General features: G+C 37.9%; 1 protein-coding gene across 2 annotated transcripts in view; it reads right to left on the reverse strand.

The window, feature by feature from the left end:
• Positions 1-19317, reverse strand: part of LOC127618450 (neuron navigator 1-like) — a 133253-nt gene that overhangs the window by 27802 nt on the left and 86134 nt on the right. For both annotated transcript variants that reach the window (XM_052090897.1, XM_052090898.1), the window contains 3 exons: positions 16636-16774; positions 10338-10635; positions 270-1044 (listed from right to left, as the gene is read on the reverse strand). In XM_052090897.1, coding sequence (XP_051946857.1) covers positions 270-1044; positions 10338-10635; positions 16636-16774 — 1212 coding nt within the window. The remainder of the gene's footprint in view (positions 1-269; positions 1045-10337; positions 10636-16635; positions 16775-19317) is intronic.

Below are 19317 nucleotides of genomic sequence, written 5' to 3' on the forward strand. Positions count from 1 at the left end.
TGTCACTGTTTTTATACTTAACTTCAAAACCTCTCTTTCCAATCACTCAAAACGGATCTCATCCATTCCTATCTGTCAAATGCTCCATCAGAGCTTTCTCAAGAGTTTAAGTGCCCACACGTGTTGCAGTAGTATCAGGTTATGGCAAAAACTTAGATTAGCATGGAAGACATCTATCACCGATCCTTTATCACATTGCACCTGATTAGGACACTGATCATATAATAAATACGGAGACAAAGACTTTTGGCCTTATCAGTTAATCTTACCTTTGGCTGTTTGGAGAGGGCAGCTCTGAATATTTCCCCAAGCTGGATGGTTGTCGAAGCCCCAAAAGCTTGGAAGGTGGCTCCAATCCAGACTGTATTGGCATTAACGTACCGTTCTTTAACGAGTTACTTCCGCAACAATCAGAATCTGATGTCACTGCTTTGGCTTTGGCCTTTTCCTTCTCACGGTCAGTCTGATTAACTGGGCCAATCCCTCCTGTACTAGCACGGCTTGAGATCTTTCCACTGCCTGGTTCCTTAAGTCTGGACTGGGTGGGGACTGTTTTTAGGGTCTGTAGACCAGCATCCATGTTGCTGCTAACAGGGCGATTGCCAGGCCGACCTCCCGTCAAACTCAAGGTGCTGGACTTTGCAGGTCTTGGGAGACTACGATACTGGATGTTGTTGCGTGCATTTGGAGCCATGAAACCTGGATCACAGTTTGAAACATCAAGGCTGGTCTTCCGTCCTGCACCTACACCACCATTAGAAGGTTTCACAGGAATGCCAGTGGTTTTAGGTGCTTTGCTAACAATCGCAGAGTCTCCAGAAACTGTATTTCCACCAGTTGTTAGCACAGTGGCAGTGCCAGTTGCAGGAGCTGATTTTTTGAAACCGAAGGAATTTACAGTGGCGGAAGAGGGACGGACGAGGCCGGAGGGAGGTTTTTGATGTTCACCACGATCTTTGCCTGCATCCGAACTTGAACGTTGTAAGCCAGCTGTTTTTACTGCCTTTTTGGTTTTATCCAAAACTCGCTGTTCGTTCCTTGTAACTGTAGGCAAATACAAATAAACATAATCAGACACGTGTATAATTAACCCATAATTAACAATATTACCCTATTACAAAAATTATTCCAAGCTTGTATAGATGGAAAAGTATAGCTTGAAAGAGTATATTTGAGCTTGAATATTTGTCTCATTCCTGTTTACATACCCTATCTAGGTAGCTATTTCCAGTGATACACATTTTAAATTGTAACCCTATTAAAACATATAAAATCACACTGTTAATTAGAGAAGTTATACAAAAAGAAAAGTAACCATTCGCTTAAACATTAAATCTTCAATGAACAATGAATCTTCTATAAACAGCAGCATGTTTCGAAATATAGTCTAGCAAATTCTAACTAATTAACGGTTCATGCTAAGGCAAGCATCACATTTGTTTATACTTAGGGTTAGGGGGCTGTACTACGGAAAAGAATGATACCTCGAAATGTGAAGAACAAGCATGGTATTCATTTTCTAAACTATCAGACTTACAATTTTCGCCTGACAGATGATAAAACACTGAAAAAATCCCATAGACTTTCAATGAAGAAGGGACCCGAGCCATATTTGGGGACCATAACAGAGATATACATAGAGACTTGGGGGTGGAATCTTTTGACTTGGGGACCAACCAAAACCACCTAGCAACAACCTAGAAACCAACCAGAATACCCTAGCATTGTGACAGCAAGTATTGCATGGACTAGCACCATTAAAGGAATACTTCAAAATTTGACAACATTGTTGTCATGACAACAAAACACAGGTAAACTCCCTACTCTTGTAAATGCCCTAATGCCATTCAATCCCCAATTTTACATAAATCTATTTCACCATAGTTATTTGATGGTTTTCTGACACTGAGTGGCTTGTGCTGTGCCCAGGAAAGCAGGTTGCGTTAAGTCAGATTAACGCAACCACTAACCACACCCTTCACCAGGGGTCGGCGACCTATGGCACGCATGCCAGCATTGGCACGCAGAGGTAATCACTGGCATGCAAGCATCGGCGAGAGAAGGGAAGACTATTTTATTTATATAAATTCCGCCCTGCATTACAATCTATATCTTGATGTAATCCTTGATTTTTTTCATGAGCAGAATGGGAGGATAAATATTAAAGGATACCGCCACCTGACCTACACACACACTGACAAACACACCAGCCCTCTTAAAATAATGCAGTGGAGGTATGCAAGTTTATTGCTTATGTTAGTGACTTTAATTCACTCAGCTGTATCCAACAGACCACATGAATATTAAAGAGATAAACTATGACAAAGGACTCATGACGAACACACTGGTGGAGGTATTAGAAATAAACAGAGTGAGTATGGCACAGCCGTTAGAGCACTGACAACACTAAATGGGTACACCCGCAAAGCCCACCCTGATGGACATCTGGATCCCCTCAGTAATATTTATAAATACACAAGAAGAATGAAGCCAAAACACTTCGTAATCGTGACTTGATCACTGAACGAATGTGAAAACACACTGAATAGATTGTTCGCAAACTCGAAAATTGGCTTAGCTACAACAACGGAATTCAAAATACGCGAAAACCCTTGCAGGAGTAATTTAAACATTTAAACGGCTCAATTAGCAGACCACACAACAAATAAAAATGGCGTACCAGTGAAATACAGCATGAATTACTGTCATGGGTCATTGTAATTCACACCAGTTGCCACCCAGGACGACAGCCAAGACAAGTAAATACAGCTGACTATTGAGATGAAAATTAGATGTGAAAAGAAATATGTTGAGCTGGAATATTTCAGTCTATTAATGTACTGGAGTTAACACAAGCACAATCATGTCAATGGGAAAAAAATTTTTTTTACACATTTGTTTAGACTGGAGGGAATGAGTACAAGGGAGTCAGAAACAACAAGGGGGAGTCAATGGGGAAAAAATGGGACAGAGAGACAAAGTGGCTAACCGAAACAGTCTAACCGTTAAGATATCAGAATGACAGAGCTGTGAAGAGAGGAGTGGAGATAGATGTAATTTTCCCCGCTGATACTCTACAACTATAACTGTCAGGCTTGTACAACAAAATATATACTTTACATTAAACATTGTCTAACTAAACATTACAAGACTGTGGCTCAGAATAACAATGTGTCAGTAAGATTGTGAAATAATGAAGATCCATTTCCCCAACGACCATCATTTTTTCTTCATTAACTGTGTTGGCTAAGGCAAGCATCACTATTACGACTACTCATACTGGCAATTTAAACTTTGGTGTATAGCTCATCATGCACCATTTGTATACCTCAAATCACCTGGCTTGTTGAAGAGAGGTGTGCTAGTACTATTCTAAATGATCACACTGGTAGATGATAAAACGAGTGAAAAAATCTGGGCTCATTCATTCAGAAAATTAAAAAAATATTTTTGGGGTTAAAAACGTGGGCCCTTCTACCACACAGCCCAGAGAATTATATCGTCCCTCTATCTGAAGAATGGGATGCCATAAAATAAGATTGATCGTCCATTTCTTTCACTGTATATGAGAGGCTGTATTTCATGGACATCTCGCATGACAGGGATAGAGTTCTCAATTATATAACAGTATTTTTAAATATGGATATTTGAGGTCCAATTCCAGGGGACAATAAATGGTAAAGACTGAATAAATGCAGGAACTAATTCTCACTAGCTATGTTTCTAAGTTGCAAATTTAATTTATGTGAAAAACCATAAAGATGCATTTTAAGTCATTTTTTGAAGACAGAGAGTGAGACAGCTTCACGGATGGAGTTGGGAAGGTCATTCCACCAATGCGGTATGATGAAGCTGAAAGTCAGAGAAAGTGTTTTGGTGCCTCTTTGTGTTGGTACAACAAGGCGACGTTCCTTAGCTGACCGCAGGCTTCTAGTGGGCGTGTAGCTCTGCAGAAATGATTTTAGGTATGTTGGAGCAGACCCAGTGACTGTTCTGTATGCCAGCATCAGAGCCTTGATTTGATACGTGCCTCAACCGGTAGCCAATGGAGAGAGACGGTGTAACATATGCTCTCTTAGGTTCATTAAAGACCAGACGTACTGCTGCATTCTGGATCATTTGCAGAGGTCTAATTGCACATGCAAGGAGGCCTACAATGAGAGTGTTACAGTAGTCCAGTCTAGTTATGACAATTGACTGAACAAGCAGATGTGTGGCATGTTCAGAGAGGAAAGGTCTTATCTTCCTGGTGTTGTAGAGTGTAAATCTACATGATCTTGCGGTCTTGTTTGGGAGCAACAGCACGTCACACACTTCTGGGAGTACAATATATGTGCACTCATCCATCCTTATGGCTATAGGCCTACCGTGTGTAAGATTTTTTTCAAAAGTGTCAATATACCTTCACCTATACGTGACCTTTTTGATGCACAACTTTTATTCCTAAAAAAATCAATAGGAGATTATTCAGTAAATGTGTTTTCATCATAGTTTATGTGCATTTCTTCTTATCAAATAAAACATTTATTCACCTGAATAATATTTTATGTGCATTTTGGAGATTTATTCACATCTTGGTGTTTCCATCCAGCAGTTGATGGAAATGTAACAGTATGTGGATATAATCATGCCACATCATTCTTTTCCAGTACCATCTCTTGCTCGGTCTGTCCAATCAAAGTGCCCGTCCACAGAGAGAGGCAGATAACGCTGACACACAGTTTTCACTAGCCTGTCGGGAGTGTCTACACACTAGCTGAAAGACTAATGACTACTTTACTCTGCTGTCTCTGGAACAAACCACTCCACTCAAATGTTCAAGTTTTTGCTGTCCTGTTGGCATTCAGTTTAGCTGACTTAGAGACCTGCACAATCGTTCTTTTTCCTGTGGACGTCAGGAACAAAATGCTTTTTGATTTGTCAGAGTTTGCCATTCTTAGACAATCTACGTGGCAACTGGGTTCTACAGTAAAATATGGCCCCAGAATAGTTGTGAGGTACATGCAAGACAACCTCCTTTCAATACAAGTTAAGCGCAATCGACTGTATTTGTGGCATAATGTTGATTACCACAACAAATAATGGAAGTAAATGGGACCAATTTTTGGATGGTTTAAAGGCAGAAATGTGAAATTATAATTTTATAAAAGCACTTTTATTAACTCTTCTGTTAAACTCATGTGTTATATGAACTGTAAAGCTGTTTAAATAGTCATTTTACACTCATTGCATGATTTGTTGACATTACATTGTCATTACATAGCTTTACACTATAATCATGTTAACACTAATCTTGTTTATGTTTTGTGGCCATACTTTTGAAATATTGAGTATTTTAACGTTTACAGATTTGACCCAGATTTTTGACCTCTTTTGAAGGGGCAAGTCCAAATACATTTTGTGGATAATAATCAATATTATTCCAAAAATGATGTTGATTGAGCTTTACTTGTATTGAACCTGGAATATTCCGTCTCCTCTAACCTGTATGCTTATTTTGTATGGTATTTTTAATTTTTCCATGGAACACAAAAGGAGATATGTAGAGTAGGGCTGTCAATTTAACACGTTAATTTAGTGTGATTGATTATATAAAAAAAGAATGCAATTAATCATGCCTCCTGTCTCATGTGCAAATTCCGTAATAAAAGTACATATTTTCCTATCATCGGAGCAATTCAAGCTTGAAGTATGTTACTTCGTGTTTTTACGGGCCATGTCATCAGGGAGCCTCCAGCATGCCTAAACAAACCTCTCAAACCTCTAAAAATATTTTGTAAAGAAAAGGCTTTTTCTATTGTCTAATGCTTTATTCATCTGTCACAATTATGCAATATATTTGAATCTGAATGAAAATATATATGCCGATTGTCACTAAATTGTCACTATGAATTATAATTGTATGAAAAATAGCATGAAGTTTCTGAACTAATTCTCCTTTTGCATTCCACAAAATAAATAACAGCATATAAGTTTGGAAATATTGAGTAAAAAATTACAGAAATATTTTTATTTTGTGTGAACTGTTTCTTTAAACTGATTTGAACCACTTTGCTGAACATGCAAACATCATAACTTGTGATACATTTCAAAGTCCAAAGTGAACTTTCTGAATAAAAGCAGATAAAGTTGCACAGTTCATAGGGTGCAATCGCTTAAATCTGGTCTATCTGTCATTCATCCTCTTCTGTGTGTTTAAAAACATAACCACATTCGACACCACATAAGTATGAGACATATGCTTAAGTGTTTAGGTGCTGGCTACGTTTCAACACATACTGGCAAAATGAAAGACTAAATATGCCTGCCTTTCATTAAAGTGGCATCATGATGTAATGTACAGTACAGTATCCAGATGGTCTCTTTCAGGTCCAGCTGTATCAGAGGTGGGTAGAGAAGTCAAAAACTGTACTCAAGTAAATGTACAATTACTTAAAAAAATAACTACTCAAGTAGAAGTAAAAGTGCTAACATAAATAATTACTTGAGTAAGAGTAAGAAAGTACTCAAACAGTGAGTAACTCATTACTTTCACAAATGACATAATGGACATTAACTCCCTATATTCCATTACATAATTCACATTTAACATGTACTACAGAATTATTCTTTTTATTATTAATGGACATTCTGTAATCATTCATCATCATGTTGTTGCAAACCCATATGACTTTCATTCTTCCATGCAATACAATAAGGAGATATTAGACAGAATATCAGTCACCATTTACTTTCACTGAATGTGTTTATATATATATATATATATATATATATATATATATATATATATATATATATATATATATATTTAAAGTATATATAATACAAAAGGTCACACGGGATTGAAACAACATCAGGGTAGGGAAATGGTGATGGAATTTTAAATTATGACTGAGCTATCACTTTAAAGCAATAATTCACCCAAAAATGCAAATTTTCTCATTATTTACTCACCCTCATGCCATCCCAGATATGTATAACTTCCTTACTTCTGCAGAACACAAATTATGATTTTTAGACGAATATTTCAGCTCTGTAGATCCATACAATGCAAGTGAATGGGTGCCAAAATTTAGACGCACCAAAAAGTACATAAAGGAATCATAAAAGTAACCCATACAACTCCAGTAATTAAATCCATGTCTTCAGAAATTATATGATAAGTGTGGGTGAGAAACAGATACATATTTAAGTAATTTTTTTTGTTAGAAGTTCTGCTCCCAGCCCAGCAGGGGGCAATATGCAGAGATGAATGTGAATCACCAAATACAAAAGAAGAAGAATGTGAAAGTGATCTGTGGGTGATTCACGTTTCTGAAATTGTGACTCCTCGTTTCCTTTCCTTGCTTCCTTTTCTCATTTCCTTGCTCCACCCTCTTAGGAAATGTGAGGACTGAGGAATCAAAGCAAGACGTATTTGTAAAATGGAATGTCCTGCTCACTCACGCGTCACTTTAGAGTGCATCTCTGTGCAGCTGCATTACACGGAGCACTTGATGTTAATTGTTGAAACTTTATTTATTGATATTTCCATTATAAAACGTAATAATTCAAGATGCACAGTTAAAGAATCCAACAATTATGGTTTATTTAAACTGCTAATGTGAAATATGAATTAAAACTGTGGTGTCAGATGTGAAGGGGGAGGATAATTTATGCATGCATCATGTGCTTTGACCAAAAAGTCTTCCGCATAGGAAGCTCAGGTGTTTCCTCGCTCAAGCGTCCTCGGTATGCTCCCTCTGTCCTCGATTTAGAGAATCTGTACACCCTTGACGATGGCAGGCTTTGACCGGATTCTGGGTCACATTCTCGAGGACGAAGGAGTGAGGAAACGAGGATGCACAATTTAGGAAATGAGAAGCACACTGTTTCTCACCCAAGCATCATATCACTTTTGGAGATATTGGTTTAACCGCTGGAGTCTTATGGATTACTTTAATGCTAACTTATGTGATTTTGAGCTTTAAAATGTAGGCACCCATTCACTTGCATTATATGGATCAAAAGAGCTGAGAATTTGAACTAAAAATCTTTATTTGTGTTCAGCAGATGAAATAAAGTCATTAATCATTTACTCACCCTTATGCCAAATGTGTGAGAATTTTCATTTTTGGGTGAACATCCCTTTAAGGGCTCTTGTCAGATCTGGATTAATTTGTCAATAAGGTTTTGAAACATTTCTAGTAATTATTACAGTGAAAATGTGATCGATGTCACACAGGGACATTGTATATAATGCTGAAATAAAAACCAAAGCAAGATCATGTTTTATAAATGCCTACTTTCACTATTTAATAGCTTTTAGCTCTTAATTCAGTGTAGTTACAGTTTTCAGTGTCGAAAGAATTTAGATAATTTGTTCTGTACACAGTACCGCTGCTCCCTAAATGCAGTTGTCAATTACACGTTCAGCAGAGCAAAAGGCATTTACACTTAAAGTGGCTGTTTACATAGATATATAAAGTTAATCAGCCTGAAGTAGATGCAATAGTTGCCAATATACCAGCGAGGGCGCGGTGTAAATATGTCAATACTGCTAATGACGTGCTGGACAAAGCGCTCTGATATATTGCTGCCATGATTTAGAAATGCACACTTAAAAACTGATGTCACAAGGGCCCACTTTATCATTATAGCCTCGACTTAACTCAGCGTACTGCCTTAATTTGTAGCTGCAATTTTAATCTTGAAATATCTGCTTGTCTTGGTGTATAATGGCTTTGATGATGAAACTACTACTTTTCACTGTGTGGAGCGAAGAAAGTGTTTCACTTAGTTAGAAGAGCATGATGCTGCTTTTTCGGTGAAAGCACACAGCTGTGTGAAATTCTGGAGTCATAAAAGTCCCATTCAATAATCTCTCATTAAATTACGCATGAATTAAAATTAAACCCAGTAATGTAATAACAGGAACACCGTCCATTGTAACAAAGCAAAAGTAAAAAAATATATATTTGAAATGTATTTGAGTGAGAGTAAAATGTACCCATTTTTAAACCTACTCTTAAAGTAATTTTGTTTCCAAAATGTTAATCGAGTAAATGTAATGGAGTAAATGTAGTGAGTTACTACACACCTCTGAGCTGCATAAATGCTTATTGTGTTCCACACTGTGGCTCTCGCTTTGCTTGGAAACAACAAATGACCTCTTATACTAATTAGAGCTCTTTTGATTCAAAACATGAACTTTCTAGTTGTAAATTGCAAAAGCAACTGGACAGGGAGTAAATCAAGCAAATGGGGTGAAGCAAAGATGGGAAGAGGAATAGTTGGTGGTGGTGGATGATTTAAGATTTCAGGGCTGTAATCATGCCCCTACCCACCCCTCTTACCAGGTGGGGGACAACAGCTGGCCAGGCCTGGTGTCAACCCACCAATCCAGCACTGAGCCGAACAGGGCATCATTCTCTAGAAGTGATTCACCCCATGCCAGCATCAGAATCAGGCTTTGTTGAAGCTCTGTATTGGATCTAATGACCCAACACTAACTGCTATCAACTGAGTTTGCCACAGAGACAGAGAGCTGCATTCAAAGATGTGGCCGATAAGAAAAGTGTCTTTGTTTTTTGAGGTTAAAAGCATTGATGCTGGCATTGGTTTTACTCTATAATCATCCATTGATTTGTTGATTTAATGGTAACTTAATGCTCTCAGATGATTACATTAAAACAGTATATTTTGGGCATACTTATTAATTATAATTTAAGATGGTTTGGCAAGATTTGGAGGTACAGTTCTACTGAAACTTCTACTCGTTCCCTAAGAAAGATGATTTAGGGTGTATTTTCATACCATCCGGGAACACTAAAATATTAGACCATGCTCTGAATTGAATACTAGTGTATTGCTTGCATACAGTGCAGTATACACTTTATCCTGCCAAATATAAAAAAGTAGGTATGTGTTAAATAATAAAGTTGGCTTTGCTCATTAAAAGAAGCATTAGCTATCCCTTGTGTCAGTTCCAAAATATATCATCAGCCTTATTTATAATAATTAAATTAATAAAATAAAATATACTTCTAGGGAATTTCGTAAAAACTCTGTAAACAATTGTACGTAAATATTTCAGCATATAGGCTATGTGTGCTATAAATAAATTGTTTAGCCTATATCACATCTATTTCTTCATTATATTGGCCATCGACCAACCCACACTCTAGATATCAGTATGTAGCAGGTCACTTGAGTATGCTTTGTATACAGAAAATGTGCATTCTAAGCGAAGTATACATATTGTATACTGCAGACATTTTATGATTAGCATGGAAGTATGCTATTCTGAACATAGCCATAAATCATCTATATATTTTCAATGTTGCGACATCACTGACCTCCTGGTACTTTGAGCATGCTCTGTGTAGTGTGCGTGATCGGTGATGTCACGCCTACAGGAGGGTTACGGCTCTTCTTCAGTCCACTGGGTGGGTGGCCAAGCGTCTGCGGTTTCTTCAGTTCACCTTTGACGGCTGTGTCATCCTGCACTCGACTCTTTTTCCACTTGTTGGATGACTCGGCCTTAAGGCTGCCCGTTTCGTATCCTCCCCTGGTCTGGCACTGAGACTTCCCCTCCTCATTGTACCAGGAAAGGCCGCTTTCAACCAGCGAGCGTTTCTCGGCATCAGTACGCAGCTGAGGGAAAATAGTTAATGTTGAAAAACAGCCACTTACTATAATATTTATATTATATATATATATATATATATATATATATATATATAAATAACTCCTGAGACAAAGTGCTAAAGATGAGTGCTAAAATTATGTTGTTAACATTTTCAAACTACTTTTAGTAACATGTTCCTTGCACTTCAAGTTTTCTGAAGCCAAATTATAGCTTTGTGTCACTGTGATTTAAGTCATTATTCATTGAAAATCTTCCCACCACGTTAATAAAAAAAAACTTGCCATTTCAAGATATTTAGATTAAGCTATTTGTTCTCACACGTTAAATGACTGATCAAAACACACTTAAAATACAATATGCAAACATAACTGAGATTTGAGGCCCACAGCAAAATGAAATATTGTCAGCAAAGATAAATTTTTCAGTCAGTGGTGCATTTATGGTGCTTTTTGTTGGAAAACAATACTTGACATCACAGTCTGCTTTCATATGAACATCTATTGTTATGTTTCACAAAAAAAGAACATCATACCCAAATGAGGGTGAATAAATGGCAGAATGTTTATTTCTCTAATTGTAATTAATTGTATTTTTTACTTGAACTGCTGCCACTACAGTGGCGCCTATGCAGGTGTTCTACTAATTGCTATCCGATGATAAACAATAGTGTCCAATGTAGTACCATGAACCACTATCTGTTAAATGGAAAAAGAGACAGTTTTTCAAGTCAACATAAAAAAACACCAAACATGGAAGTTGTGTTTCTGTGACCAGTTCTGCTTTGTGAAATGCATTGTGGTCACATTCCATCACAAGCAGTGGAGATGAGTAAAACTAACAGATGCTGAGAGCAAGATAAATCACCACACCACAGAACACATCCTTCAAACTGCTGTGAGAGCTCCATCCTAGAGCAGTGTGACTTTGCTTAGGGAAACCTAGATCATTTGTTCAGGCTTTATTCTCTACACTCTATGTTTGTTTAGTCCCTACACTCTATGTTCGTTTAGTCCCTGCACTCTATGTTTGTTTAGTCCCTACACTCTATGTTCGTTTAGTCCCTACACTCTATGTTTGTTTAGTCCCTGCACTCTATGTTTGTTTAGTCCCTACACTCTATGTTCGTTTAGTCCCTACACTCTATGTTTGTTTAGTCCCTGCACTCTATGTTTGTTTAGTCCCTACACTCTATGTTCGTTTAGTCCCTGCACTCTATGTTTGTTTAGTCCCTACACTCTATGTTCGTTTAGTCCCTACACTCTATGTTTGTTTAGTCCCTACACTCTATGTTCGTTTAGTCCCTGCACTCTATGTTCGTTTAGTCCCTACACTCTGTTTGTTTAGTCCCTACACTCTATGTTCGTTTAGTCCCTGCACTCTATGTTCGTTTAGTCCCTACACTCTATGTTCGTTTAGTCCCTGCACTCTATGTTCGTTTAGTCCCTGCACTCTATGTTCGTTTAGTCCCTACACTCTATGTTCGTTTAGTCCCTGCACTCTATGTTCGTTTAGTCCCTGCACTCTATGTTCGTTTAGTCCCTACACTCTATGTTTGTTTAGTCCCTACACTCTATGTTTGTTTAGTCCCTGCACTCTATGTTTGTTTAGTCCCTGCACTCTATGTTTGTTTAGTCCCTAAACTCTATGTTCGTTTAGTCCCTATACTCTATGTTCGTTTAGTCCCTGCACTCTGTTCGTTTAGTCCCTACACTCTGTTTGTTTAGTCCCTACACTCTATGTTCGTTTAGTCCCTACACTCTATGTTTGTTTAGTCCCTACACTCTATGTTCGTTTAGTCCCTGCACTCTGTTCATTTAGTCCCTACACTCTGTTTGTTTAGTCCCTACACTCTATGTTCGTTTAGTCCCTGCACTCTATGTTTGTTTAGTCCCTACACTCTATGTTTGTTTAGTCCCTAAACTCTATGTTTGTTTAGTCCCTGCACTCTATGTTTGTTTAGTCCCTGCACTCTATGTTTGTTTAGTCCCTAAACTCTATGTTTGTTTAGTCCCTAAACTCTATGCTTGTTTAGTCCCTACACTCTATGTTTGTTTAGTCCCTAAACTCTATGTTTGTTTAGTCCCTGCACTCTATGTTTGTTTAGTCCCTGCACTCTATGTTTGTTTAGTCCCTAAACTCTATGTTTGTTTAGTCCCTAAACTCTATGTTTGTTTAGTCCCTACATTTGATCAGGCTCTACACTCTATGTTTGCTTAGTCCCTACACTCTATGTTTGTTTATTCCCTGCACTCTATGTTTGTTTAGTCCCTGCACTCTGTTTGTTTAGTACCTGCACTCTATGTTTGTTTAGTCCCTGCACTCTATGTTCGTTTAGTCCCTGCACTCTATGTTTGTTTAGTCCCTGCACTCTATGTTTGTTTAGTCCCTACACTCTATGTTTGCTTAGTCCCTACATTTGATCAGGCTCTACACTCTATGTTTGTTTAGTCTCTGCACTCTATGTTTGTTTAGTCCCTGCACTCTATGTTTGTTTAGTCCCTAAACTCTATGTTTGTTTAGTCCCTAAACTCTATGTTTGTTTAGTCCCTACATTTGATCAGGCTCTACACTCTATGTTTGCTTAGTCCCTACACTCTATGTTTGTTTATTCCCTGCACTCTATGTTTGTTTAGTCCCTGCACTCTATGTTTGTTTAGTACCTGCACTCTATGTTTGTTTAGTCCCTGCAATCTATGTTCGTTTAGTCCCTGCACTCTATGTTTGTTTAGTCCCTGCACTCTATGTTTGTTTAGTCCCTACACTCTATGTTTGCTTAGTCCCTACATTTGATCAGGCTCTACACTCTATGTTTGTTTAGTCCCTATGCTCTACGTTTGTTCTCTCCATACACTCTTCATGTATGTGTTAGTCCCTACACTCTACATTTGTTTAGTCCCTTCCCTGTATGTGTTAGTCTCTACACTCTACATTTGTTTAGTTCCTACACTCTATGTTTGTTTACGTTCTATGATTGTTTAGTCCCGACCAGTGTTGTAGTACTTGAGTCCAGGACTCGGACTCGAGTCTGACTCAAGTCGCGATATTGATGACTCGTGACACATCTCGGACTTGAACACTAATGACTCAGACTTGGACTCGAGCATTGGGTGCATTCTGACATGGAGGAAAGGACTTTTTACAACCATAACATTTTGTGTTCTGCCCCCTTTATGGCATGAGATCACATGTATGCCATGTACCAGTTGCACGAGAGCAAAACTCTGCACTCACTCTCAAATCTCCCTGCTCTCGTTAAGAGAGTGCGTGTGCATGCTCAAAACATGTCATGTGTATTCCAAATTTTTTTATAATGCAAAATAACTTTCACTCTGTATATTCAGACAAATATTCTGCCTCTGTATAGCGAGGGAGAATACCGGAGTTTGAGGAATCAACTCGCCATTTGGTAGGTGGTGCATAATACATGGTTAAAATTGTACTGTAAGAATGATACTCTGATGCCCACTCACAATGTAAGAGACATGAGCAAATCAAAGGACAGAAACTGTTAACAAAGAACAAGTTGCGACTCAAGTCCTCTCAAAAATTTCACCTCAGTAGAAAACTTACCTGCACAAGTTTATCAGGAACGTATTAAGGATGTTTCTGAATCTACGTGGTGGCAAATATGTAGAAAATTTTAAAATATGTGGAACAAACTCGTAAATCATTATTACGAGTTATAATTATTATGGAAACATAAGATCGTGTCGATGTGTGTTCATGCTTTTATGACAGGTGCAGCTTCACACAGAGACTGGCTCGTGTGATGCCAGTTTATCACAAATGTACGATAAAACAGTAAAGTAATCTCATTGTTAAAAGGACAAACATCCATCCATCCAGCCATCCATGAAACATTATGTGAATTGCTGCAATGCCTGAATTATAATGAGTTTTGATAAAATAACACTAAAAGGACAATACCTGAAAAAAATAAAAACTTAAAATAAATGGCAAGAAGGCTATTGGATAGAATCTATAGTTTGTTCAGTATAAAAATCATTATATCTATGGAAAGTCCTCATAATGATAAGTAGACAAACATTTGTGTGTGTGTACGCCAATAAACTTATAATGGCTTTGATTGTGATTTTTTGTTTATTTTATGACATAGACAAGGACTTGTAACTCGGACTTGTAAGCCGTTATTGGCGACTCTACCTGGACTCGATATTTACAGTAAAACTAAATATTTTTAATATGGAGGGGCATACCTGGTTTATTTAAATGTAAATAACCCTTTGTGAAAGGTTGATGTAATTCAATCAGTGGCTGGTCGTGCATTTAATGTCTAGGCCCTCAGTGTTATTATTGCCATTAAGGAAACAATTAATAAGACACCCTATGCTTTTGGGTATCAAACATTATGTCACAGCTAACTAGTAATACCAATTGACATTTTAAAAACAGGTGCACGCACGAAAGCCAGAACTTGAAACAACACTTAATGCTCAAGCAAGCCTAATTTTAACTGCAGCATTACTATACTGTACATTCAAAATCATAATTTTTCATATAAATCTATCAAGGAGGTCTATAATACCTGGAAAATCTATCTCATAATATTTGCTATTTAAATGTTGCTTGCAATAAATTTTGTTTCGTCAGGGTACACGGTTATGCTGCGTTCCATTCAAGTAGTGATTGAGAATGAATGGATGAAAAATATTTATTTATTTGGCATGTTAGGCCAGCAGAGAAGGCTTTATTGGCCCTGAGAATTCGCCACTGCATTTAAGGTGTGTTGGCTCACTCCTAAGGAATAATGGGATGCAGGTGAGCTCACATATTTGACCAACAAAGCCTGTCTGGACATTGATGTTTGTATAACTGTGATGTTGATATGTAATTTCCTTCCCGCAGAGTGGGGGTCAGATTAAGAAAGAAGCCGAGTACTGTTGCCTGAGCCTCCTCATGAGTACAATACACACTCAGTTGAAGGGGGAGTGAGTTGGTATGCGAGTCTGTGGGGGGTTTAGAGGAACATTGTGACCAGTTTAATGGAGAGGATATTGAAAACTGCCAGCAGAGAGTGGATCTTGGTGCCTTAACCTCATGAAGCAGATTACTGAGTATGTGGTCCTGGCAGAGAGGTTAATTAAAGTTTATAATGGGATGACAGGGGAACACAATGCTTACAATATGAGTGCTTATCGGCCTGTTTTCATCAGAGGACCAATTAAGACAATTTGTACATACCATAGACCTTACTCTAAGACATCATGCTTAATTATATTGTAACAAAAATAAAGCTTTTTGTCTACTGGACATTTGTGAAAAATCATATTGTTTTTACAAGCTGAATGATTGACAGCCCGGTACACAACAGTACAACATATTGACGGTATAGTACTTCATTCCCTCACAGCCTTGTTTTCAATTTAAAAGGTTACTTATAGGTTCAGACTAAAATCTACAAGGACATTTACATTTTATGCAGACATTGTGGAACAGATGCACTGTACATAAATAATGTGGTGAAATGTCTCTCACAGAGCCAAGTTAAAGTGATTTAATGTAGTCAGAATGGCTAAGACTAAACCAGAAAGCGGTCTGGTCTTTAACAAGTCATAACCAACACAACACACACACACACACACACACACACACACACACACGTTCACACACGCAGAGGACTGAGTAACTCTACTTGGGAGTTCATCTTTGAAGATGAAACCAGAGCCTCCCTAAAGACTTCTTGTCCAGGGTAGTCACATTTGGGTGGGATGAACTCTGCCGTGTGTTCTAAGGTGATAGATTTCAGATGAGTATTGACTGAGTCAGTGTGCACTCCCTCACTCTAAAACAGTTAGTGGTTTGTAACACATTCATCCCATTAGCAATAAAGTACTGTGTGCTCTGTTTTGGTTTGCCAGTTCGACTGATCTAGTGTCATGTGTCTGTTTGCAATGTCAGAAAGTAACATAAACTGATGTAACAAACTTTGAAGAAGAAACATAAAACATGAGATCAATATGTCAATCCAAATAGATGTGAATTACCACAATGGCAGAATTTCTCCTGGAGCCAATGGGAGTGGTTGGCAGAGAGTTGAGGGAGGAGACTGCATTGAACTCTTCTGAGCTGAGGTTGTCTGAACCGTCACTCAAACCGCTGCTGATAGAGCTGCTTTCATCCCAACTGCAAATAAAACATAAGAAACACCATCACTGTGCTGAACCAGAGCTGTTGATCTTCATACATAATCAGACATAATAATCAATTGCTTAAAAAGGTCATCTTGGAAAACAGGTGTTTCCATGTTCTTTAATCTTTTGAAATAAAAAAGTTCATGTTCAAAAAGAGAATACACCCACTTTATTTATGGTAACTAAGCTGCCAAAATGGGTCATAAAATATGTGTAAAGTGTGTCATTTATTTCCCAACAAGAGGCACCAAAAAGAATGGCAAAAATAACACACCACAAGTTTCAAATACACACCACACCTGCCATTGGTCAGACAATGACATAATTCAATCCAATACTCACAACATTGATTAAACCAGTGCTGTAATGTTGTTAAAACATTGCATTTCGGATTGGTGCCACTAGTGGCACAAAACTTACAAACTTCACATTTAAGATATCGTCATGATTATGATGTCACATTCATAAGCACATTGACATATCAAATCCTATTTAATATTCAGCAACATGTCTACTCTGATGAACAGAGAGAACTGTCAGAAAGCAGAGGTTAGCCATTCATAACAGAGGTCATTTACATATAGAAATCTTAAAGGTACAGTAACAAAAAAATAATCTGTTTATTTCTAAGGGTAGAGAGAGAGTTGAACAATGGTCATGTCAAAATTGTGAACAACTGTTCTTGATGCAAAAAACGTAATAAGCCTATATTATGCTAATTTAAATGTTAAAATTTTTATTTTGGGGGTCTACTAGAATAGGTTTACATGCTTTAATGTTCAGAAAACACATACTGTAAATTGCTGCAGTACCCCTTTTCACCCTATGGCTATGTTGTAGCTCCTGTCTCTTTAAAGCCCCCCTTTCCAAAAAGCTCAGTCTGCTCTGATTGGTCACCTGGCCCAGTCTGTTGTGATTAGTCAGCTGACCGTGTGTCGGAAACACCCCTTACCATAACCGAGTTACAGGCTCCCTGAGCAGCTGTAAACACTATTGTAACTACGGTAACAGTGGCGTCAGGTTTTGCCATACCAGTTAGAGCCCGAGTCTGATAATGAAAGTTTGGAAGAACAAGCTGATCGACCCGAACCACTTTCGCAAGCATGAATTGAGCAAGACATTTCACAGTGGTAAGTTTTAATTTTGTAGCTTTCTTACAAGTACACCATTGATTATTGTGAACCTAACAAAGCTTGAAGTAAAAGACACAGTGCATCTAAATTAGTCATCTTTTGCTGGAATGGGTGTAGCCAAACTTTTTTAGCCAGAACTATGAACAGAGTACAGAGGCTTACTCCCGCTGGGACATTACCATGGGTATTAGAGAGATAGTGAGCAAGTTAGCCATGGACTAACGTGGATAGCGGCCGTAACATTCCAGATTGTAATTATAAGTAAACCTCCACACTTTACCACTGATAAAGACTCTTGAGATCGACCATTTTGTTACACAGTTTTAGGTAAAAGCGGCCCACAGCTGAATAGTAAACATTTACCTAAACAATAATGTTACATAACAAGTTAGTCGAGCACAACCATGGACTGCAGACATAAAATTACCATTTGTAAAAATAAACCCATCTCCCCACTTTTTCAATATTCATGATAGTAAGAACAACAAACAATCTACATAAATCTACACAACTCTAAGTAAAAGTGGGCCCGCAGTTGATCAGCAAATATATTTCAACACAATAAAATTAGCTAGCAAGTTAGCAGAGGCCTACATCTGAGCACTGGGTGTACACCGTAGCTACAACACAAAACTCCACATTTGAACTCTCGGTAGCAGATAGATCCACAAATAATCAAGCCTACTTACAGGTTGTGATCCTGAAGCGCCAGACTGTCCCAACAAAGTGGGAACTGCACCCTCTTTCAGGAGTAACCGACTTGAAAATCCAGCTTTCGTTGTGGTTGTAATGCTGAGGAATAGTGGCAAAAATAAATTTGAACCACTGATTCTTCAATTCGTCTGCCTTTGGAAGTCCAAACAAATATGTTTTGCTTTTGCAGTGAAGAAAACAGCATCTTCTCAACATGGTGACAACACTATAACTACCTTTGTTTGAGGGTGGGCCAAAGTAGCCCTTAGGAGGGCATTATACAAATATGTTACATAATGACATAGATACTTTACAGAAGAAATGGCTGGACTACAAACCAGGTGTTTCATGTAGTTCAGGAGCAGTGTTTTCTGTGGGAGAATAATTCCCTTTGGTGTGGACTTTGTTCTTTGTAACTTTGCAGAACTTTTACATGCACAAACAGCTATAACACACTAAAGGAAAGGTAAAATCCCCAAAACCATAATAGGGCCTCTTTAAACAGTTACAAAAGTGTAGAATATGGCACATTTAATAATTAACCGTTCTTTAATTAGTATTGGTATGAATAGAGGTGAATCTGACCCAGATGTGTCAATGATACCACCTGCTATGAGCACAGAATAGAGACAATTCATGCCTATTATTCCTGCATTCAATGACATGATTCTGGAGTAGCTCAAATAAAACTCTTTGTTTGTTTTTCTAC

Source organism: Xyrauchen texanus, chromosome 25, assembly GCF_025860055.1.
Source record: "Xyrauchen texanus isolate HMW12.3.18 chromosome 25, RBS_HiC_50CHRs, whole genome shotgun sequence".
Classification (NCBI taxonomy): Eukaryota; Metazoa; Chordata; class Actinopteri; order Cypriniformes; family Catostomidae; genus Xyrauchen; species Xyrauchen texanus.